The sequence below is a fragment of the Pleurodeles waltl genome, chromosome 1_2 (genome assembly GCF_031143425.1).
Source record: "Pleurodeles waltl isolate 20211129_DDA chromosome 1_2, aPleWal1.hap1.20221129, whole genome shotgun sequence".
NCBI classification, from domain to species: domain Eukaryota; kingdom Metazoa; phylum Chordata; class Amphibia; order Caudata; family Salamandridae; genus Pleurodeles; species Pleurodeles waltl.
Window position 1 is genome coordinate 796,797,543 of NC_090437.1, and position 24,531 is coordinate 796,822,073.

The window sequence follows — 24,531 nt, forward strand, 5'->3', positions numbered from 1 at the left end:
ATCATTTTTCGGCACCAGGAAATAACAGGAGTAGAATCCAGGCCCTATTTCTGATGCTAGAATGCTCTTGATGCCAAAAACTATGTGGTGTTCACCATGTATGTAAATGAATGATTCTATAAGTAAGGTCAGAATGATCTTGGTGGCACTCTTGTGCAACAAAGCCCAAACTATCCTCTTTAGAATGGACAAGTGGTCATCTGGAGGTCACTGTGGTGTAGGTGATATGTATGGTGGGGTATACCGTATTCATGCTAAACAATCTGCAGCAGGCATCTGTCTGCCAACTGTGGAGGTAAAATCTTATCCTGCCTCCAATGGGCCGGCCATGTGATGCTAATGGCAGGCTAAAGAGGTTTTGAAGCAGTGGTGTCAGGGGAAGCTGGGGACCAGGTGGTCTTTTGCCCCTGAAGGCCCAGGCATTGTCAGCTGGACCCCAGACAGAACTGGGGGTTATGCAACTATAGAGGGTGGCCTTGTCTCTACTGAAAGCAATGCTCGAAATAGTGCCACACAGGTGCCAAAAGGCCAAGGTGGCACGCTATGGCCCACTCTCTTTTAAGTGCTTCAAAAAGTGAGTCTGCTTAGTCTCCTAAGAGAAAAATGGCATGTCTCTAAGCAACGCATGGATCTCAATCCACAAGTCTGTGGATCATTCAATTCAGATAGCTTTCAGTGTCAGTGACGTTCACAAAAGAACGTATAAAATAAAAAACTAAAAGCAATAATGGAAATTCAAAGAAAATATATAGACGTATGTTAAAATAGACAAAAATCTTAATGTTTAAAATGTTTAAAAAAAACATTGTGTTCTTAACCATGCGTGGTGCTGCACAGAATATCGAGACATGCCTCAGGAACTGTGAGCAAGGTCTCTGACACCATTAACACATGACTAAAGCCCAAGGGGGCAACTGGCATTCATGGAGTGCAGGACAAGACTGGAGGAGGAAACACTCCCAAATACTTCCATGCTCCTGGATTCATTTTCAAGTGATGTTGTGAAAACTTAATCTGGATTCAGTCATCTTATGGAGGCTTGAACTATCCACCTCTCTGATGTAGAATGTTGTTGGAGGATAATCGGATCCACAGAAGCACATATGTGTTTTCTGGTGACCTGTCTATCGACTGGCAAGCAACACCCAAAGTGTGGCCCTCATCCCCTATAAGGTATATGTAAAGTACTCTTTGGTAGAGAGGAGCCGTTCAGATGATGAACGTCTTGGCAAATTCACTTTTGACTCCGAACGATCAATCGGTTCTTCTTTCGGGGAACGGCCCTGCAGCAGGACTACACTGGGGAATCGGCTCCTTGGCCAGGGACTGGAACTGAAATCAGGAGGCATCCTGACAACCATGCAACTTCTCCTGACTGCAGTGGTGGGATGAAGGGTAGTCACATTCAGATTTATATTTTTTCTTGGATTTTTAATTACCTGAAGACTTGAAATGGGAAGAGGACCTCTCTCAAGATTGGCCTAGAAAGAGAAAATGCATCAGTATGCTTGACTTTTAACGAGCTGGCCCTTGATCACTTTACAACAGTGTTCGGCGACGTAGAGCTTGGCCTCAAAGTTTCATACAGCCTTTCGGTTCATCCTCGCGAAGTCCCCACATGACTTGGAGTTATGTGACAAACCCAGACACACGAGAAACTGGGTGAGGATCCGTCAAAGACTTTTGTTTGTGACAGCCCTTGCAGGGTTTAAATACTGTAGTTTTCAGGGGATTCATATTTCTTGCTCACTGTATACATTTATTTTTAAATAATTTCTTCAGGTCACACAAAATTGAGGGAGCTAGCTCTGAATCCACAAATGAAGGTACAGCAAGACATGAAATGACGTCAAAGTGAGGGATGGTGGTCATATGTTGCGCCGGGGTAATTTCTGGGGTGGGACAAAGTCAACGCCACCTATAGGCGTGCAAGGGAATTGTTGAGAATATTCTCAAGGTCCATTCTGCTGCCTAGAGAGTATTCACAGGCTGAGGAATGTGCAGTTAGAAGTATCCATCAGAATACGACAAACTTGATCAATATGGCTAAATACTTTTTACCATTCAAGCCTTATGCTTGACCTTGTCAAAATAATGTTTCCTGATACACAGAACACTTTCAATCAGCATGTCTCTTCAACACTTTCTACACATAATACTGTTGGGAAATGTTGGTACCACAATCGCTTTGATTCTCTCCAATGTGATGAGTGATAATAATCAGGATCTATTTTGGTCTTTTACAGATCCAGTTATGTATAATAAGATCATCTAATCATTGGGGCCATATTTTGGCTGATTACGTACTGAAGTTATGATACTGTATTGTGAATGTTCTCCTTAGTGACGATCTCCTGTGGGTAAACCTACTAAACTGAATACCTCTGTGAATTCCACTGAATAAAGAATTCATAAAGATGATTGTTTTCCAATACTGCAAAAGTATGTCTATCACAGCAACCATGTGTTCACGTTAACCATGGTCTGGAGTATGAATCAGGACTCCAAACGTGGGATACATTTGGGCCAATTTGCTAATGTTTTTTCTGACAAGGTAGGACCAGTTAAGTGTTTTGAAAAACAAATTCAATTGAAAACCATGACCAGCCTCTTGTTCATAAAGTCTGTCCTGGCTGTTAAGCGTAAGAGACAAACTCTGGTAAAAACAAAATGTGCATAGATTGCATACTCGAACCCTGTGAGTCTTCACAGTGGGTTTCTCTGTGGATGTCTCACAAAAGAAGTCAGACAAGGTTAGACTTTATGCAGATTTGCGCTTATTAAATAGGAATTAAATAGGAACATCATCATTGATTGTCATTTGATGCCCAAGCAGTGGGAAACTGGCACTTTGCTGCAGTACCCCCCCAGACTTTTTGCCTGGTTTCTGAATGCAACATGGACTGGAGTGCAAAGGGATTCTGACAATCAGGGTTCCAGTGTCAGTGTTCTTTCCCTAAAACTTGCAAAGGTAATTGGTAACACCTATAGCTGCCACTATACGTCCTGAGTAAATGGTACTTAGGTACCCAGGGCATGGAGTACTAAGGGTAGTCCCCTGAGGGCAGCAATACAGATTGTGCCACCCTCTAGCGTCATGCATCCAGATGCACCCAGCACTGCCATTGCAGGCTGAGTGTCCTGGTGCAATCCTAAAATGCAAACCCAACATGGCACACGGCCTGTGTGCCCTGTCGACGGAACACTGCATGCAAAATAGATAAGTCACCCCTCCAGCAGGCCTTCCAGCCCTAAGGCAGGGTTCACTATACTGTAATGTATGTGAGGGCATAGTTGCATGAGCAATACGCCCCAAATGTATCCTTGCCAAACCTGGGATATAGTAAGTGAACAGAGCAGCCATTTTAAGTGCATGTACTGGACACTGGTCAGTACCAGTGATGACCACTACACGATGGGTTGTTTGGTATCAAACAACTCAGAATTATAAATCCAAATTGGTATTAGTGTTGGATTTATTATAAAATGAACCCAGGAGGTCACCTTAGAGGAGCTCCCTGCAAAAGCTAACTATCCAGGGTTGCTGGACAGTCCCAACCAGCCTGCCACCACCAGACAGGATTCTGGACCTCTGGGGAGAGAGCCATTGCTCTCGGGGACCAGAGAACAAAGCCCTTCCTGGGAAGAGGTGCTACCCCACCTATCCCAGGAAAGTGCACATCGCTTCCTAGGAGTTCAAAAGGGCTTACAGCCCTTGAAACTCGACCCTTAAGCTTGCTGCTAGCAGCAGATGGCCTCCCCCATTGCAAACCCCCACTTTTGGCGGGAGCAACGGCAGGAAACCCCAGAAAGAATAGGAGGAGTGGCCCCCACCTGGCATGTACCACTCCTAAGGTGTTGCCTAAGAGGTCGGCACTCCATTTCATTTTCCTCCATTTTGGATGGAAGAAAAATAGCCAATCAAGGATACGGATGGGACCTCTGCCCAACGGAAGAGGTCACTTAGTGGGTGTAGCCACCCTAAGGTAGATGACTCATTGTTCACTACCAGGTTCTCCCTCAAACGCCCCGTAAATTTAGTATTTAGAGGGCAGCCCTAGACCAAGACTTGAGATTCGACGGACAAAAGAAGACCAGCACCAAGAAGATCTAAAGCACGAGAACTGTGGATCTGCTGCAACAAAGTAAAGGCGCCAAACCCTGCCTGCTGCACACAGGACCCAACAATCGCTGCTGAGGAGCTGCTGGACAACTGGAAAAATCTCTAAAGAACTCCAGAAGACCTCTAGGCTTCGACAATCGCCACAGAACTCCCTCCAGAGTGGAGGTACTGCTCTAAAACAGCAAGAAACCAGCAAGCCAGTGAAGGTCACTTCACTGACCAGCCGCTAACTCCAGTGATGTGTGACAAATGGAGGTTTGCTACTCAGGAACTTGAATATCTAGGACACACTATCTCAGCGGAAGGAATTAAATAAACTTTTAATTTAATTAAAGCTGTTCCAGATGCTGCATCACCAAAAAATAAAAATGCCTTTTGCTCCTTTTGGTTTGGTGAAACATTATGCATGGTTTGTGCACAGCTTTGCTCAAACTGTCGAACCATTGAAAGCCTTACTCCAAAAAGGAGCAACGTGTGAGTGGTCTACTAAATTGGATAAAACATTCAATAATATTAAGAAATTGACTGAGAAGGCACCAGCATTGAGTATTTCTCAAGCAGGTCATAAGTGTTCCATTATGATAGATGCTAGCCTCACAGGACTCAGGGCAATTTTAAGTCAGTGGATTGCCAGTAGAGAATAGATAGTGGCGTTTGCATCTAGAGTGTTGAAAAAGGCTGAGAAATGTTACATTACTTTTGAACATGAGGCACTCGCACGTGGGCTATACAGAAGTTCATGTCATATATTGAGATTATAACTGACCACAAACTCTTAGTTAATTTGCTCCAAGGCAGTAATCCTTGTAAGTGGTCTGCAAAAGGTATAAAGTTGCTTTCGAAACTTTAGACATAAAACACTGTCTGGGGAGAAAAACTATTGTGCTGACTGCGTGTTACTCATAATTTCAGAAGTTTCAGATTAGAATGATGACTGACACTGGCACAGAATGCCTGGAAGCAGCATTAGATGCTGTTGATACATGTGAATTACAAATTACAGAGGCAGAGTGGAATAAAGGATATTCAGGTGAAGAGAAACTATCTCAAATCAAGGAGTTAATTATTAATAGGTGTTTGGAGAGCAGGAATATAAAGGGTGATGTGAAAGATTTATGTTTTTTGCACACATTTCCAAGGAGCTGTCCATTGTGAACGATATGGTCATGTGTCATGAGGTGTCTGTACCCCACGAGGAGTTAGGAAGGGCTCTTGTTCTGATTAAACAGGGGCATTTATGAACCAGTAAAATGTTCGAATGCTTGAAAGAGCATTACCGGTGGCCATCTTTGGATGCCCAGGTAAAATGTGTAATTGACAATTTTCAGGAGTGTCTTCTTTCAGACAAACACTGGAAGACGATGAGTGCATCAGAACACTCTATTCCCTTTCCGGAACCACCTTGAGATAAGGTTGCATTGGATTTTTTGGCCCCTTTTTTGTTCTACCTACAGACATGAGATATTTTATTATGTTAACTGACTACCACTTTAAGGCACTCATTACGACTTTGGCGGTCTTGTAAAAAGACTGCTGAAGCCGCAGGAGCCAATATACCGCCAGTGCTGGTGGTATGCTTGGCCCCCTATGATGACATTTCCGCTGGGCCAGCCAAAAAGTCACATCAACATTGAGGCCAACTCATAATAGAGCCGGCGGCAGTGTCAATGTGCAGCAGCACCCATCGCGCATTTCACTGCCCGTAATTGGGGCAGTGAAATGCGCGATGGGGCTGTGTCTGAGGGCCCTTGCACTGCCCATGCCCCAGGTACACCCCAAGTCCCCCTTGCCGCCAGCCTTTCTTTGGACAGGCTGGCGGTTGGGGACTCAATCCCCAGGGCAGCGCTGCTGGCAGTGCTGCCCTGGGGATTATGACCGCCTGGCTGAAGCCTGGCGGTATACTGGCGGGACCGGCGGTATGACCGTGGCAAATGCTTTACAGTCATAATACGCTGGCGAAACGCCACCAGCCTGTTGGCCGGGTTACCACCAGTGTTCCGCCGACCGCCGGGTCGTAATGAGGGCCTATATGTTTTTTAAATTACATGATGTTGTTGGAGCAGATATGCTAATATGAGAAATTTCAAATGATTTGCGTATAAATACTAATGAGAAAAATCGGTAAAGAAACTAATTTTTGAAAATAACATGTCTGAGTATAATGGGCCCACGGGGAGTGGTCACCATGTGTATTAACAAGATGCCAAATAATGAAAAATATATAATAAAGATGTATTAATATGTCATATTTGAATGTATAACCTATGTTTTATGTTAATTTGTGTTCTTAACTTAGCCAAACTAAAGGCCTGGTCTTCGCTAGGCCTTGCTTGCTTTAACGTGGAGACGCGATGAGCTGCTGAGGACTAGAACTGGAGAAAAGGACCTTGAACTGTACAGAGTTCAGAGAGAGCTCTGCTAGAAAATTCTGCAAATGTGCCAGTGGACAGGAGATGATGAGGACAAATTGATACAATTATGTGTAGTGTAGGCTAAACGTACTTTCCCAGGACTTGAACAATGGAAGCACTGACTGAAAGATTGCGAGCAACAATTTAGTAACCTGAAGAACCGGATGATGTTCTCATCGACAAAAGAACCAATCAAACTAACGGAACTTGAAGCCTTAATAGACGTGTACATGTGGTAAACAAAAACTATAGGTTAGAGTCATAACTTCAGATAGGTTTGACCAATTAGCAACAAGTGGGATGGACTGAGATACCCTAATAAAAAGTCATGACAAGGGAAGGAAATTTAGAGCGGAGAGGCGAAAGTTGATGACGTCAGGAGACGCTGTCTGAAGTGCTGATAATTGGGCTTACTCTCTGTGAGCCTGATACTTTGCTGATGACTGATGACCTGGAGACGAAGACTGACTCGTTGCTGATCTATCTTGGATAGGTACCTATAACAATGTGACTGACTAATGCATGCTTTTTCTTCTAGTTACCAACTCCATGTTTAAAATATGTTTTTCCTCTTTTAGATAGATTTTTCCAAATTAATGATTTTGTGTAAATTGTTTTCGCATGAAGTCCCACATGCTGATGCTAATCTGGGTTAGGTAGGCTGACAAGGGTGACTTTTAACGGTCACAACTGACTGACTAAATTGCATTGCTGAATTATTCCATAAATGTTTAAGAATTTGTTGACTTATGTCATTGCTTTATTGCTCAAGATTTTCTTGGTGAACAATTGCTTTGTGATGATTAATAAAGCTTGATTAACAATAAAGTGGAATAAAGATTTTTAATTAGAATTTTAACAAATAGAGAATAAAAACTATTAACTTTCTTCTAGAGTGATGGTGTTTCTTATTAGATAGAGTTTACCACTAATAATGATTGATATTGACTATAGTGATATTGATGTTTCATTGGTCTACCGCTTAGCTAGGATACTCCATGCAATCCAAAAGGTTCATCGACCTATACGTGTCCCCTTGTAAGTTTACTTACTAAGGACCAGGTGCGCTAGCAATGTAAAGCACACAAAAGTAGCCTGTATTCTTCCAATTCAAACGCCCTGGTGAAAGGGCAAACTAGTTTGTGAAAGAAGGCATTCAAACAGCTTTTTCCTCTGGACAGGATGTTAAAGAGTTCTTAAGAACAAAAATTTGGAGTTATATCACCCCCTTGGACTTCCACAAAGTTGTCTCCTTTCACATTAATCAGTGGTAGGAAGGTTGACACCAATTTGTGTCCTACATAGCTGTCAGTCAAAGGTGATTGTTCAGTAATGCATGATGCCTCTCAAGAACGACATGTTAAGGTGTTCCAAAGACAAGTGGAAATGAAACAGATGTTTGACAGAGGTAAAGATTCTTCAAACCTGAATGTTAATGATTGGGTCCAGGTAAAGAAACCCAAAGCAGTAAAAAAAAAAAGGGCGTCTAAGTTTTCTCTTCTTGTTCCTGTAATGAAAGTAAGTAAGGGAGCAGCACTGCCTGCAGGGAATAGTTAGTAGAACACACGAAGTTTGGTGAAATCGACTCCAAACAAGCTGGGATTGTAGAGAAATATAGCAAGGAGAGTAATAAAAAAATGAATTGACAATTTGCTCACATATGAGATTTAGATTATTTCTTTGTTATTACTGTTTTGTTCATAACAGGGAAGGTGGTGTTGTACTATGTCCCGTGTTATGTTTTGTACTTTACCTGTTGGCGACGATCACTCTGTTTTGTGACCCATGCATGTTCCTGAATGGAATGAATGCTGGCGCCCAGTTGGAAGTTGTTGTCAGTTACAGCTGGTGCATCTAGTGATTAGATCAATTCTGGTCGTGGGCTATTTCATATCTTCCGAATAAAGCTTCTTCTAACCATATCATCTGAGCATGGTTTCCACAGTGAGTCTTTGTAAGGGATGCAGGACTCATGCACAGGCAGTGCACTGATCAAAACTGAAAGGCTCTTGTACATGTTGAGCATTGGTTATTCCACTGAATCATGCCTCTGAGAGCAGCAACCATTGATAAGCAAATCTACATGTCAGAAAACATAATTAAACCAATGAAAAGAAAACACACATTGGTTAATAAGTTGAGTTTCCTGTTTTTAGTGTTTTTATATACTTAGAAAGGCCTCTTGTGGACTAGGCCAAAATATACAGTGGGCTCTGAGCTAGTACAATGTTTACCATAGGTTGGCTTTCCTGTCACTTGCATTTGCTTATTCAGTTGCTTTCCTCCCTCGTCTTTTGTTCGTCCCTCCCCTGGAGCTTTGCTTTTTTTTAAATCATCCTTTTGATTAGATGACTTCTATCCTTCCAATGCTCACATTCAAAGAACTACTTTTTTCTTTTGATCTCTGCATTCCTTATGAGTGCATGTGTTTTGTTCTCGCTGCACCATGTTTTTTTGTTTTTGTGTAGCATAGCCCCCCCCCCAAAAATACCTCCTTCCCAACTCACGCTCTCCATGTTGCCCTATGGTCCCACCAGCCAGGCCGTCTACTGCATCCCTCACCCATATGTATTTTTTTAATGTATCTCCCCCCGCACCCGGCCTTAAGTGAGTCTGTTGCTCCACCACCTTCTCCCCGTTTCTTCCCAACAACTCACCCACACTAGCTTCTCTGTTGCTACCCCACTCCTCGCTTATTTCTGCTTTTTGGATGGGTATATATACATGCACGTGCTGGTCTTTCCATCTTGGAACAATAAATTTTAAAATAATTAAACGGTGCCCGAGTCATTACTTAGGCACGCACTTGTGGTAACATGTCATCATGCAAGCATGTGCCTCAAAAAAAAAGATGCAGCCACGAGCGGCTTCATGGAACATGCCTGAGCTGACAATTTCACAATTTTTTCTTTTTTGAGGATGCTGCACATCCGAAAAAGCATTTATTTTAGGCAATGCTGTTCAGCGTTGATAAAAAAAACATTGGCCAAGCATGTAGGTCAAAAGCCAGGCTGCCATAGCTTTCTTTCCAGGTTGGGAAGGGAAACCGATCACTGTCAGATTTGCTGGTGGTGACCGGGAAGGGCTTTCTCAGGGTGGAAAATTATTTTGCCAGCAGCGAAAAAAAATGGAGTATGTATTTGCACAAGGAATCCTGCCTTCCTCCATCCCCCACTGAGTCATCTGGATCCGACTAGGAATGTCACATGGCCTTCTAAAGAATACCATGAACACCTATATCTGGCGCAGCTTTCCAAATGGTGCCTGGGAATGTTTATAAATTCCAGAAATTCATAAATTTACACTAGAATGTAGGTACAATTCAAATTCTAATTGTATGCCACTAGGTGCAGCAGTTTGATATTGTTGTACCTTAAGTGTAAATTAAGTAATAATATAGGAGAATGTCCTTTGGTAATTGCAAAAGGAGATTTTAAAATCGTATTATGCATGGCTCACTATTAGCAAGCATTTTTTGATCAAATTGATTCGCTCCTGGGCGGAAACATAAACAATGGCACGGTACAGCTTTGAAGCGATGGTAAAGTGCATAACTCGATATGCACACCAATTTATTTTGATTGTAGAAACTTGCATTGCAATTAAACAAAATAAAATCTTACAATCGTCCCATAATACAGTGACTTTACCAAATTACATAATCTGAAACAATACCGACCTGGGGCGACCACGTTTACTCGAATGTTCTTCTTTGCCACTTCTTTTGCAAGCGAGCGTGAGAATCCCACCAGCCCTGCTTTGCTTGCGCTGTACACACACTGACCTGCATTCCCCTTCTGTCCTACTATGCTTCCTGTGGCGGGCAAACAGAAGAGAGCATCATATGACCAAACCTGCAGCCGCTTCACGTATTTTAAGCATCTCTGGGTTTCTAGTATCCAACAAAACATGTTAATGGTAAACGTATAAGGTTCATTTCGTTGTTATCGCTCGGACAATTATAGATAAATGATAGAGCAACTGAATGTCTTTTGTCCGAGTGAAAAGGTAACAAAAAAAGAGAAAACCGTTAAAAATTACTTTCAAAGCAATGGAAGTCAATTGCTTTTGTATACAACAGGTAAAAAGTGAAAACAAATAATAAAAGCAGACCTGTCAACAGAAAAAAAGACAAGCACTTGACACTTTTGATTAAAAACAAAACTTTCGTAGAAGCGATATACATGTACAGCACAAGCAAACATATACCACAAGCGAGGTAAAAAGGTAAAACAAAAGGTTAAAACACTAACAACTAGAGGGAAGGAATGGGTGTTTAAAAAAGCTGCCCTTTACCGCTAGGCCCATTGGCTGGATCTTGAAAGCGTATATACATTCCCGGTGGTTATCCATTCCTCATCATCACCCTAGCCTTTCCAATGAACTCGTTTTCTGTTTGTTGCATGGGGCGTGAGTTAAGAATCAGCCAATAAAAAAACATCATAGCATTCTTAGGGCGGGCTATCGCCACAACCAGGAAAGCATTTCTGTATAGTTGTAAGGTTGTTTGCTTAAGGTCAGCATGATAAATGATATAAAAAGAGAGAGATTTCATCTCTGAGAAAATACACTTGAAAATCACTCAGCTTTACAACCGAGTTTACTGTAACTCAGGTCAACATTTCTGACCTCATGAGGAAAAGACACACAGACAGATCTTCAAATTCTCATCGCGTATAATGCAAAAAGGAGTTGTCTAATTTATATAGGACTCCATGGAGGGGGGTGGGTGGAAGCATTCTGGTTTTGCTTTTGTGAGACACATATATCAACTGTTGGAAGAACACATATAACAACAGTACATAACAAAAGCCTAGGTCTGGTTGGGGTTACTTTCTACGATCAAAACAATGGATGACCCTCCTATAGTGCAGGCCAAGTAACCACGTGGACACTGTGGTGCGTTTGGGCAGCCACTCTTTATTCTAAACTCTGAACACTCTCTTCTTTCTTACTAAACTCCTGCACACTCAGCGCATCAATTTATTGTCTCTGATGACGGGTCTCCATGGCCGCCAGCATTGAGGGAAAGTCACAGGGGGATTCGTCTCACTCCCTATGGGCATCCTCAATACATGGTACCGTCCACTAATGATGACAGTACATCCCTCACCCCCTAAAGAAAACAAACAGCTCAACGGGAGAACATAATTCTCAAACAGTCAAACCTTTAGGCATGGGTACCACAATTTATAGCATTACAAAGTCAGCACACCGCCTGGAAGGGTCAGGGTTTGACTGCAGCAGGTAAGGCCCATCTCTTGTCTTCCCATGCGATCTCATGGAGACTCGGCTCCTAGCTGGAGTTGGAGCGGGCGCGTGATGGCTGCGGGTGTTCCTTGGGAGGCCGAAGAACCTGTTGAGTGTTCTGGGTCCAGGCCACTTGCGGCCAGGCCGCTTGGATAGAGACTCTCTGGGGATTGATCTTCCCAGGGGTCGTCTAGGGACTGTTCACCAGATCTTGCTGGGGGAAGGGAGTTGGAACGGGAGTCTCTTAAACAAGGATACATTCCATGGGACCACTTCGCCATTTCTTCTCGCTGTCACCATGGTGCCCTTCACTGCTATTACGTTCCAAGGATCTTTCTCAAAAGGCAGACAGAATTTGCCGCCCGGATGGAGGTCCTTCACCAGCACAAGGTCACCCACTTGGATGGTGCTGGGCTTGACTCTCCTTTTCTTTGAAGCATAATCATTGGTGCGTTTTTGCCGGGTTTCAGAGCAGTTCCTAAAAGTGGGTTGGGCTGCCCACGTATGATGGTGGGGTATGGGGTCCATCATTTTTCGCCCAAAACACACCTGGCTCAGAGCAATCCCAGTTGTGGCATGGGGGGGTGACTCAGTATTCCCGCAGGAAGATGTAGATCGCTTGTTCTACACCTTGGACTTTGGCTATTGTGATTCAAATGGCTTTTGAGAGTGTCCTGACAAAACGTTCTACTTCTCCATAGGCTTGAGGCCACAAGGGTTATTATGCACTGATGCTTGACATTCTGCGCTTGCATAAACTCGGCCCATCCGTGGCTGTTGAATGGGGGCCCGTTGTCCGTGCAAACCTCCCCAAACAGACTGTGCATGGCCATTATCTTCTTCATCTTGGGGATCACATCTGCTGCAGCAGAGGACTTGACAATTTCCACTTCTGGGTAGCGGGGGTAGTCGTCTATGATTATAAGCATATGGGACCCATCGGGGAGGCTCCCAAAGTCCACACTAGCACGTTGCCACGGGGCCGTAGGACCGTCCTTGGTGATAACGGGCGCATGTGGGTCAGGTTGCCGGCTTGCCTTGCAGACGGTGCAGCTTCTCACGGCCTCTTCGAATTGTCGGCTGAACCCCGGGAACCATACCTTGCTCTGCAGTCTGCTCTTGGACTTCACAATCTCTTGGTGGACTCCATCGGCGAGTGCAATGGCCAGAGACGCCAAGCTTGTGGGAATGACAAGGCGGGGGCCTCTTAGCAGGCAGCCATCATCAATGACAGAGAGCTCATGTCTGGCACGGTAGAGAATAAGCAGGGTGGACATTGCTTCTTGGGTGCGAAAGATTGATGGGCGCTGCAGGGGTTGCCAATCGTCCGTCCAGACAGCTTTGATGACTAGTTGAAGGCAGTCATCCAGGGAGGTCGCCTCTATCACTTCTGCAAGAGGTATGGGGAGGGGCCTCGCTCGGTCGACTATGAGTAAGACATATTCCTCTGTGTCAAGTGCTTCTCGGGTTTCCTGTGGCGTAGCAGGGCGTGCATGTCTTGACAGGAAGTTGGCTGGATTGCGCAATTCCGGCTGATATTCAACGGTGAAGTCAAATTCTTGCAGTTGGAGGATCCACTTTTCTAACCTCGGCAGTGGCTTGGAGGCTGACTCTTTGAACAGCGGGAGCAGTGGTTTATGATTGGTAAGGACAATGAATGGATTTCCATACAGGTACAGGTGGAAGTGCCGGCAGCCCCAGTGGATAGCTATGGCCTCGCTCTCAATTTGAGAGTATCTTTGTTCTGGGGGTGCTAAGGTCCAGCTAGCGTATGCTACGGGCACCCATTCGCCACTGTCTTGCCTTTGAGCAAGCACCGTACCAAGCCCGATGGGGCCTGCGTTGACAACTAGCTGGGACTCCCGTGGTGGATCAAAGACCACAAGGGTGGTGTCAGCGGAAAGGGCTTCTTTGGTGTTGCGGAACGCTCGATCCTGATCATCACCCCATACCCAGGAGGTGTTCGCTTTGGTCAAAGCTCGCAGCGGGCCGGTGATGTCCGATAGGTTCTTCATGAACCAACTGCAGTAGTTGACCATGCCCAGGAAGCTTCTCACTCCTGCCACTGAAGTTGGGAGAGGAGCCTTTTGAATGTCTTTCACTCTGGAAGGGTGTGGGACGATTCCTTTCTCTGAGAATTTGTACCCAAAGAAGCTAATGTCTCTCTTCAGAAACTCACATTTGTCTAAGCGGAGTACCAGCACATGCTCTCTCAGCCTGGTGAAAACCTTTGTAGGCGACTGAGGTGGTCTTTCAAAGTCAGGGCATGCACTAGGATGTCATCGCTGACGTTTAAGTCTCCCAGATTACATTTGCGACCTCTCGGATGGTGTGCTGAAAGACCTCCGCTGCACTAGAGATGCCAAAATTCAGACAGGTGCACAGCTAGAGGCCGGACTGGGTCGAGAAAGTGGTGATTGGCTGGTATTCTGGGTGTAACGGGATCTGATGATAGCCAGATCTGAGATCCATTTTCGAAAACCAATTTAAACCCGACACCTCGCCAATTATGTCGTCAATGGTCGGGGTCAGATGTCTCTCCCGTTTGATAGCTTTATTTGGTACCCGCATGTCCACGCAGATGCGTACATCATCCGGTTGCTTCAGTTTCTTGGCGACAACTATGGGGGACACCCACAGGGTTGGCTCTGACACTTTCTCGATGACTACAGCTTCTTGGAGGATCTTTAGCTCTAGTTCCACCTTTGGGCGAAGGTGGAAGGTGATCCTGCGATGCCTCAGTGCGACCAACGTGATGGACTTATCTATGTGTAATCAGAGCGGGGGACCCAGTAGGCACCCTAAGCATTCGAAGAAGGCGGCACACTTCTGAATGAGGTTCTTCAGGTCATTGGCATGAACGCTGAATGCAAATTGGACGAGATTTAAATTTTGTGTGATCTGGCAGCCTAGTAGGAATCCTGACCCTTATTGTGATACATACATATCTGTGGTTGCACCAATGGACTTATGGGAGATGCTCATCGTGAAACTGCCATTTATCTGTAGCGGCTTGGTGTTTCCAAAAGAGTACACTTGAACCTTAGTGGACCGAAGGCTTGGGGGTTCTGGCAGAGGTCTGTACACCAAATCGGCCATGAGGTTGATGGAAGCCCCAGTGTCTATCAGAGCTGACATGGAGTTTCCATTCACCATAACCTGGCATGTTGGTAGTTCAAGTTGTTGGGTGCAGGCAGAGCTCACAGTTTTCACCACGTGGACTATTTCCTGATCGTCATCCATGTCGCTATCGAAGGATGAGAATGGGGGAGCGGCAATGGCTCTCACTGGTCTTTTGGGACCAAGAAGCACCGTCCGGGACGTTGAATGGTATACCTTGGAGAAGTTGTTAAGCTTTCCGCACGCGCTGCATGTCTTTCCTTTTGCAGGGCTCTCACCCTGGTGGGGTAGTGGGCTTCTGCACCACCCACATGTACGGTTCTTCACCCTCGGTTTAGGTCGTTCTGACTCTGGCTTGGCAGACTATCTGAGAACAACATTAACCGGTTAAGGCTTGACCACCGGGTTTGGCGTCTGGTCCATGTGCGCTGCTTGGGGTTTGGACAGCTCTTTTGAGCGCTCCAGCATAAGTATGTCCCTCATATTCATGTTAGGTTCCTGGAGGATGCACTCCTACACCTTGGAGAGCGAACATCCTTGGATGAACTGGGCCCTTATTTCATCTCCTTTGTCTGGTAGCATGCATGTGCTGGTGAGTTCTCCTAACCTGGTGTAGAAGACATCTACAGATTCGTCAGGGTTTTATCTGGCTTGTCGTAGCAGGAACCTCTCATAGTCTGGATTGGCGTAGAGCTCGAAATGTGGTGTACTGGCGATTTTTAGGGTTGTGTACATGCAAGGCATCGCTTCGTTGACCGTCTTGGCGACACTGTGGACGTTTGCACCACCCAAGTGTAGGAGTAGTGGGCGTTTTCTTTCATCGTCCGCCAGATGGCTTCAAAATAGGTTTCGAGGCGTTCGACCCAGGCCTTCCATCGGGCAGCTTGGGTGGGTGGAGCTCCTGTTACAGCAAATGTCTCTATGGCGGGAATGTTGGCCATTCCGGAAGGCAGTGGGCATGTGGTGTCTGCAGACAAAGTGGTAAGCAGTCAAGGAATAGTGCAGTGTGAGGTGTAATGTCCAGTGGCAACAGTTTTTTTTTTGTTTGTTTTTTGGTACGGCCTGCGTAAACAATATCAATGTTTTCCCACCTAGTCTCTGATAGGCACTTCAACTACCACCATTTCTGGCATAACCATCAATGCCAATGCCTTTGATATATGTATATTTTTTCCAGGTTGAATTAGGTAGTGATGAATCTGCTGATGGGGAAAGGTGGATGAACTTACTCTGTGGCCTCAGTAGCTGGACGACTTCTGGGCAGGGCTGTGTGCCGAGCGGGAAGAAGGATAGTAGTGAAGACGGTGAAACGCTGCTCAGAGAGCACCGGAGCAGGTGTGGAGCACATCCTAGGCAGAAGGTGGGGATTTTTTGTGTCACGAGGCAGCGCGGTTGTCATGCCCTCCGTGCAAGCCGTCGCGGAAGAGGGCACTTCATGAAGCGCACAGGGCTGCCGATTGTTGAGTCGGTCCTCAGAGCCAGGCGGGCAAGAGGCAGCCACAGTGGGAGGTGGAGCGCGTGTTGAAAAACGCACGGCCGCCCTCATCGCCAGTGTAGTGCAGGCCGAGTAACAATGCGGACACGGTAGTGGGTTTGGCAGCCACTCTTTATTCCAAACTCCGAATGCTCTCTTCTTTCTTACTAAACTCCCGCCCACTCAGCTCATCCATTTATTGTCTCTGATGACGCGTCTCCATGGCCGGCGGCATGGGGGGAAAGTCACAGGGGGTTAAATACCCAACTGATCCTCTCCCTGTCCGATGACCCTGTGAAGGCCAAGAGAAGTTTCCACAATGGTTTGAGAGCAGTTGCCGCCTTGATGGAAGCCAGCTGCCTCAAACTCAACTGGGACAAGACGGAGATCCTTGTAATCGGCTCCACCCCCTCCGCCTGGAATGACTTATGGTGCCCCACCACACTGGGAAATACCCCCATCCCCACGGACCACTCACGCAATCTAGACATCATCCAGGATTTCTCACTATCCATGACCTGCCAGGTCAACGCCGTCTCTTCGTCATGCTTCCACACCCTCCAATCCTTCGAAAGAACTTCAAGTGGATACCCTCCGACACAAGGAAGACAGTCACCCACGCACTTGTCACTAACAAATTGGGCTACCACAACACACTCTATGCCAGTATCACCAAGAAACTGCATTCAAGGCTACAAAGAATCCAGAATGCAGCAGCCAGACACATCCCCCGACACAGCCACATCTCCTCCCACCTCAGAGACTTACAGTGGTTCCCAGTCAACAAGCGCATCACATACAAATTCCTGGTCCACACCTACAAGGCACTACACAACATAGGATTGGCATAACTCAACCACGGCTCACCTCCTACGTACCCAACATACAACTCTGTCCGTCCCAACTCACAGCAATTCCCAAGATCTGGAAGATCCTTCTCCTACCTTGCAGCCCAGTCACAGAACAAGCTACCTCTCAAACTCAGGCAGACAGCATCACACAAGCAGTTCAGGAAGGAACTCAAGACCTGGTTTTTCGATTGAGCAGCACACCCACAAACAGAGCATTAAGACCCTACGGGTGATTAGCCGTGCTTTAGAAATGATTTATTGAATGATTTAAGGAGGAGAAGCTGGGCTAGGTGAAGAGCCAGATTTCCTTGAAGAATTCAAAGACTGAGGAGGCAGCTCTGATTTTCAGAGGCAGCTCTTTCCACGCTTTGAGAGCCAGTTTGGAAAGGAGATAAGGAGTCTGGCTGAGCACAGGCGTTTGGTAGGTTTATGGAAGTTTATGCGGTTGTTGAGGCGCGTGGGGCAAATATTGTGCAAGGCTTTATATGTGTGTGTGTGTGAGAAGTTTGAAGAGTGCTCGCCTGTGGATTGGGAACCAGTGGGACTCCTTGAGATGTGGGTTGATGAGCGCTGGGCGAGCCTGACCACTCAGTTTTATACGGCCTGGAGTCTTCTGGTCAGTTCAGCATTGATTCCAGCATAAGGTGTGTTGCCGTATTCCAGTTTGCTGATGATGAGGGCTTGAATGATGGTTCTGCAAGTGTTTATGGGGAGCCATTTGAGTATCTTCTTGAGCATCCTGAGTGTGTGGACACTGGAGACGGAGACTGCATACACTTGGCTGATCATGGTGAGCTGGTTGTCAATTACTACTCAGAGGTTTTTTCGTGGGATGCAGGAAGAGCTGTGAATTAAAGTTCAGCAGGCCACAAGGTGGAGTCCCAGAGCAACGTGTCTTTCGTCCTCTCTTGCTGCATAATTTAATTGGCTCTGGCTTTGGAAGTGATCGAGGTAAAAAAACTGCATGCCACCTGAGCTAAACTGTATTCACCATATTCCGTTGCAACAATGCATTTTTGGACAAGCAACTCAGGATGGTGGCGTGTTCCCATATTTACAGTTCTGAACAAGGACTTTCATGTACACTAAATCTGTGAAAGTCAGTGGTATAGTATTCTTAAAACAAGCTCTGCTCCTTCAGATGTCTGAAGTCTGCTAAATGATTGAACTGATCTAGATATACACAGGGCTTCCCCGCCTTCCAATGGAAGCAATTCCGTAACTGGGGTGTGCTCTTAGCCAATTACTGGGTGAGAGTGGGTGTTCTGAAATGTCACTTGTTCTGGTGATGGTCCGGTTCAATCACTAACTGACCATCAATGGACATTTTTGGTATTGATTGATGAAAACCCGACATGAATAAGTTGTGAATAACAATACTGTCAGTCACATGAATGAAGAACAGAACTTCTGAAGCACTGTGGCCATCAATAAGGCATCTTAGTGCTAGAAAACACACTATGACACTATGAGGTTATACAGCTTGTCAGCAGATCAGGTAACCCTTAAGAGCTTTCTTAAATGAGGCATTACAAATAATGGATTTTATTCCCACAGGAAGATCATTCCACAGCTTTGGACCAAGCAGACAGAGAGAGCTGGCACCAATGCTCACTTTCCCGATTCTTAGTACAATGAAACATAAATGAGAACAGGAACCAAGAGCACTTGAAGGCTTATATTGCTTAAAACAGTATGCAAGAAGAGATTTCTCTGTGCCATAATAAACGTTATGCATAAGACATAGGGCTTTGAAATACAGCTGTTCCTTGACAGAAAGCTAGGGAAAGGAGAGTCGAGCCTGGAGCCATGTTCATATCTCTTCATACTGTAGATTTATGAACAGCAAAAGTATGAATTATCTCCAGTTGTAACAGAGATGATCCAAGAAACCCCAGATGAAGGATATTGCATTAATCGACCCTCGAGTATGCATGCTGATAGACCTGTGCTTTGTGCTGTGTGGGCAGAAAAGGCAGTTGCTTATTGTGCTGTGTGGGTGATATTTTTCTTAGAATTCTAAGGTAGAAAAAAAGAAGAACATGAGACTGATTAAAGTTGGGATTTCAGAGATAGATGGGAATCCAACACTATCCCTAAATATTGGACTTTAGGTGAGAATGGTGTTGGGGGTACGTAATAAGATTGGCCAGAAAGAGACCTGACATCTCTAAGTAGGAAGCTTGCAGGATGCTACAGAAAATCCAGAATTGAACGGCAGAAACCAGTTTGCCACATTGCCAGCCATATTACATGTAAACTGGTCAAGTCGCACAATACAGTATCATCAGCACAGGACATGACAGTGCATCCAAAAGGTCACATGCACATTCAATAAGTCTGCATTTGGTTCTGCCACAGGTTTAGACTAATTCTAAGTCTAATTTTAAATTGTTTCATGTCTGCAGAATACCATTTACTAAGCTTGTTAGAAATGGTAGCTTTCACCAAAATCACTTGCATTCACCCTTGGACACACATCTCACTCTCAAAGAACAGTCAAAAACAAAGGCAGCCTGGTACCAGGTCTCTCTTTTAAAGAAAGTGACAGTGTTTCTTCCAGAAACACATTTCAGAACTGCTGCTCAAGTCCTTGTACTTCTGCATCTGGATAGTAGTAACGCCCTGCTCCATGACCTTTGAGACTCCACATTGGCACCACTAAAATCCATCCTAGACATCGTAGTATGTCTCATCCAGGGCCAGAAGAAATATGATCACATCACCCTCATCCCAATGCAATTCCACAAGCTCCCCTTGATGGCCTGCACCATCTTCAAAAGCCACCACAACCAGCACTCCCGCTTATCTTGTAGATAATTTCACCATGTCCGGCAGCAGGTCTTTTGCAATTATGGACCCAGGATATGGAACAACATCCCTGTATCCATGAGGAACACCCCAACGCTGCTTTAGTTTAGGAAATAGTTGAAGACTCACCTTTTTAAAGAACACTACATCACAATACATCAGCTGTCCACAAGCCAACTGCCTCTCCTATCACTTGTTGACTTTATGATTGCATTTGACCCTGGAAAGCGCTCTGCTGTCTTTTGGGTAGGTCGTTCTATACAAATACCATATACATACATACATACATAAACTTTATAGTTTCAAGTACTTGGAAATGGGAGGGTATATTTGCGCTTATTTGAAAGCTACATGGAATCAGTTGAAATAGGAAACTTCTGCAATCCCTTTTTTTAAGGTTATGCACTGTGCTTTGCCAAAATAATTAAATCCCTCACACTGCTTGTTCAGAGTTATGTTTTCACATTTAAGTGTAGCGATAGGCGACGGCAAATATAATCTCCATATGACCAGACCAATAAGTCACCAGTCATTTAACATTAGGTCTGATACTTTGTACAATTTTCCAATCTAGAAGTTGACACTGATTACAAGTTGTCTAATGGATTGAAATCCTCAAAACTATGACTTTAGTGTAGGAATAAAATCATGAAGGTTAGTTTCTTAGGTAGGAGTGCTGTCAGGGGGCGATAAATGACTGTGAGAAGGATGAAGATGGACTTACAAATTTCAACAGAAAATGCTCAAATGGTGGATATGATGTTGAGTTACCGGGCTGTACTCCGCCAGTATATTTGCCCTTCCTCCTCTATGTCATTTTGCCTGTCTGACCTGGGAAAAATTATAGCTCTCTGGTAATGCAGTAGCCAAAACTGGTCAAGCGGTTAGTCAACCTAAGAGCCTGTAACTGACATAACGTAATATTTGGAGCCCGCAATGAAGCCAGTGGCTGCACAATAAGCAACAATCAACCTTTCATAGTAACATCCATCAAAACAAATGTGGACAGACGGAGGTGAAATTCACTGAAAGATATGGAACATCTTCCGGAAGCAGCATGTCACTACCTGTCACTCACTGTGATATCATTTGATGTATAGTATGCTTCCTCCTACTTATGAGAACCAAAGGTATCCCTATTAGATTAGGCAGATTTATGTTGCCCATCAATTTAAAGCATAAACAAAATCACCAGCCACTGTTACAGAAGGAATGTGTTAAAGAAGGAATGAAAAAAAGGGAATACAACCAATGGAACTACAGACTATTTTATCACTGTTCCTTCACAACTGGAACAGATTTAGGAGAAGGGATATACTCCTTTTAACCATGTTTTGTATTCATGCTGTGATGGATGAAATGCATGATGTGAAGAGGAGGCTTACAAACAAGTAGGTATCCAGTGGCAGACAGATGTAAGATGGTATTAATGGGTTAACTTGAATTCATTGTGGCTATCTTAGTTTTTCAGAGATAAATCAGAAAACATGACTATAGACAGTAAATGTACACTAAAGCGATTATTTTTGCAAAGGTTATACTGAATGTACTCAGGGCTGAGTTCCTGCCTCTCTTTTACTGCAGTTAATGTGTACTGATTGAAGTCACCTTAAAATCTGAATAAATATTTTAAATAAATAAATAAATAAAGGTTGTTCTTCCCTAGCATGCCATTCTACGAAAAGGTGGGAGTTTGAAGAAAGGAAAGTGTACTTTCTACTTCTGTGCAACTGGTCTACCGATATTTAATCAGAGGGTTGCCAATGACAGCTTGTAGGGCACTATCACGTCCCAGCAATAACTGAAACTGACATTAGCTATGTTGTGTGCCTGAATTCATGCTTTCAGCATCGCTAGTGTCAGCTTCCCTATGCCACCCCTCCTCTGCTGGTTGGGTGACACACCCTGATTCTGGTGTATGGTATGGTGTGGTTGTGTGACCTCGCCGTGTAACACACTCACAAAACAGCAATGGGTCCAATCAGGCTCTTTTGTAAAACCTCTTCCTCAACACTGAGTAGCTGTGGCTTTGAGCAGCAAAGCTTAAACAAAGGAACTAGAGTAAAGCATTTGGAAACACCAAACAGCAGAACACGAAAGTCTGACACCAATTTATGAAAATAGATTATATTTTTGCACACCATGATAAGCAAAATCCACTGGAGAGTTCCAGGGATATAGATTAAAAAAAAAAAAAAAATCTCAGCTTTTAAGTTTGAAGTGCAAATAAGCATTGGTAACTGTAAAGTTTGGAAACGTTCTCTTTTGAAGCCTGCCTTTTAGGCCGACACTCTATGTGGTTTCCTGCAAAGGGAAGGGTAACATCTCTCTCTGTGAAAGGCCCTTTCTGTTCCAGAGCCTAGAAGTCGTTCACACTACTACCCAGGAGGGTCTGTCTGGTGATCACCAACTGCAAAAGGCCACCAGATAATCTGGGCAACAGAATGGTAACTTTCTAAAATTTGTTTTTATTTAAAAAAAAGTGACATAAAATTCGACTTTGTAATCAAGCCAGGTTTGAAGCCACAAAAAATCTCATACCTTGAAGTATCCAAGTTCGTAGTACCATCCACAAGTTACCAGGACTGAGATGTCCTAGCCAATGGGCTACTAGCTTTTCCACAGTAAAACTAGAATTTGTACGTTTTACAGTTAGGACATATTAAAGTACATGTCCCACTTAACTACTGCACACATCCTAGGGGAGACACATATATATATATATATATATTGGGGGCTTTGCCATTATTTTAAATGGCAAGGTCGAAAGAGAAGCTTAAATGTGCCCTTCTAGGCTTCAGTGGCAGGCTGGGAGACATTTTGTGCTCTGTTTCACCCAGAGTGACACAATGAGTTCTTCAGCCCTAACTCTAACTTACATTCCCTGGGAATCCTTGGTACATTAAACTAGGGACTTATAAGTAAGTCAGCGAATGCCAATTGGGGGTTGCCAGTTCAACATATATTTTGAACGGGATTAGAACACTGTCCTGAGGTCTGCTGGTAGTTCAAATGTGGGCAAACAGTGGGGTGGGAACCTGCAAATAGTCTGTTTCCTCAAATAACACGCTTGCCCCTGCCCCAGAAAATATGTTTAGGAGAACCTAACCAGCCTGTCTGTAAGTCTCCTTGAGTATTCGCAAGGAAGGAGGTAGGGAAACTGGCTCACTACTCGAGGGCCTATTCTGCCTCACATCCTTCTTCCAGTGTCATTCCCTCTGGGGAGCTGACCTATTTCAAACATGACAGGCTCCAACCTAAAGGGAGCCTTGGTTAAGACTGTGTCTCTAACACCTGTATCTCCAACCTCAACCTCAAACCATGAGGTACCTACCTCACATAGCTCTTCTTTAGCTAGGGAAACCCCTGGATGTCCAGAGAGGTCATCCAACACTGGAGTTACCTCACCATGACCAACAGGATCTGGTGGCCTACCTTACTCCATTTCATAGGGTATGACCCCCATACCAAGGATGTTGCTGCTACAAAGGCAAACACCCAACAGTTGCTACTGACAGCTGAGGGGCTTTTGTGGTATCCTGGAGCCTCTCTAACGTTTCAGGATGGGAGACTACCACCACAAGTGGCAGACACCCTCCTTTCACCCAGTCCTTCTTTTATCAGTCTCTTATCAGTTGCTTGGCATTCCAGGACTTCCTTTTGGTCAGGAGAGGCCTCACCAGGGCCAATCTTGGAGTCATCTCCTACTTGGGTATGCTGCCCCTAGCTCCCTGGGTCTCTTACTAAGAGTGATCTCCCTTTCCTACCCTGACCTCTTTTCTGGGGTGTATGTCTTTTAGTCTTAGTGACAGAACCCCATAGATCCTTGGGACTGGCAGCGCCCTGAGCCCCAAATGGGCTGACATAAGCACTTTTTTCCATATCAGTCTTAAACTGCGTAATCATGATGTTAATTAACATTCTGAGACCCTTCTTTACATAATGAGCCAATTCCTGGCATAATGGCTTCCATCCTTAAAAATGCTATATATTGGCATAATTATGGTCATGCCTGACTTCTTGACGGGTTTCTGGCTAAATTAAGGACATCTCTATTATGCAAGCAGCTATCCTTGGCATGTTGTAATTACTGCATAACTGGGGCTGTTTCTGGCTTAATGATGGATCTGGATACATGGTGCCCATCACTGACATGTTATGCTTATTATTGATATAGCCTGGGACACAATGATGACCACAAGTAATGGTGGTCATTGATGACATACTTAACTGAGGTTCTCATTAGAGCAATGAGGGTTTGTAAATATTCTTTACATATTTAGGGCAAGCTCTGGCATAAATGTACCAACATCTGAGGATGCCCCGGTAGAGTCCTTTGTAGCCAAGCAACCACACAGGGTTTAATTGAAGCTAATTTTGGCATTATCGGGGCTCTGGCATATTGGTGCCTATTCTTGACATAACTACGACAATTCCTGACATGATGGTGCAACACCCTTCACATGTTGTTGCCATTCTTGACAGAACTGT

At 44.6% G+C, this 24,531-nt stretch overlaps 1 protein-coding gene across 3 annotated transcripts in view; it reads right to left on the reverse strand.

The window, feature by feature from the left end:
* Nucleotides 1–24,531, reverse strand: part of CBR4 (carbonyl reductase 4) — a 215,986-nt gene that overhangs the window by 27,779 nt on the left and 163,676 nt on the right. For all 3 annotated transcript variants that reach the window (XM_069244101.1, XM_069244109.1, XM_069244118.1), the window contains exon 6: nucleotides 10,214–10,348. In XM_069244101.1, coding sequence (XP_069100202.1) covers nucleotides 10,214–10,348 — 135 coding nt within the window. The remainder of the gene's footprint in view (nucleotides 1–10,213; nucleotides 10,349–24,531) is intronic.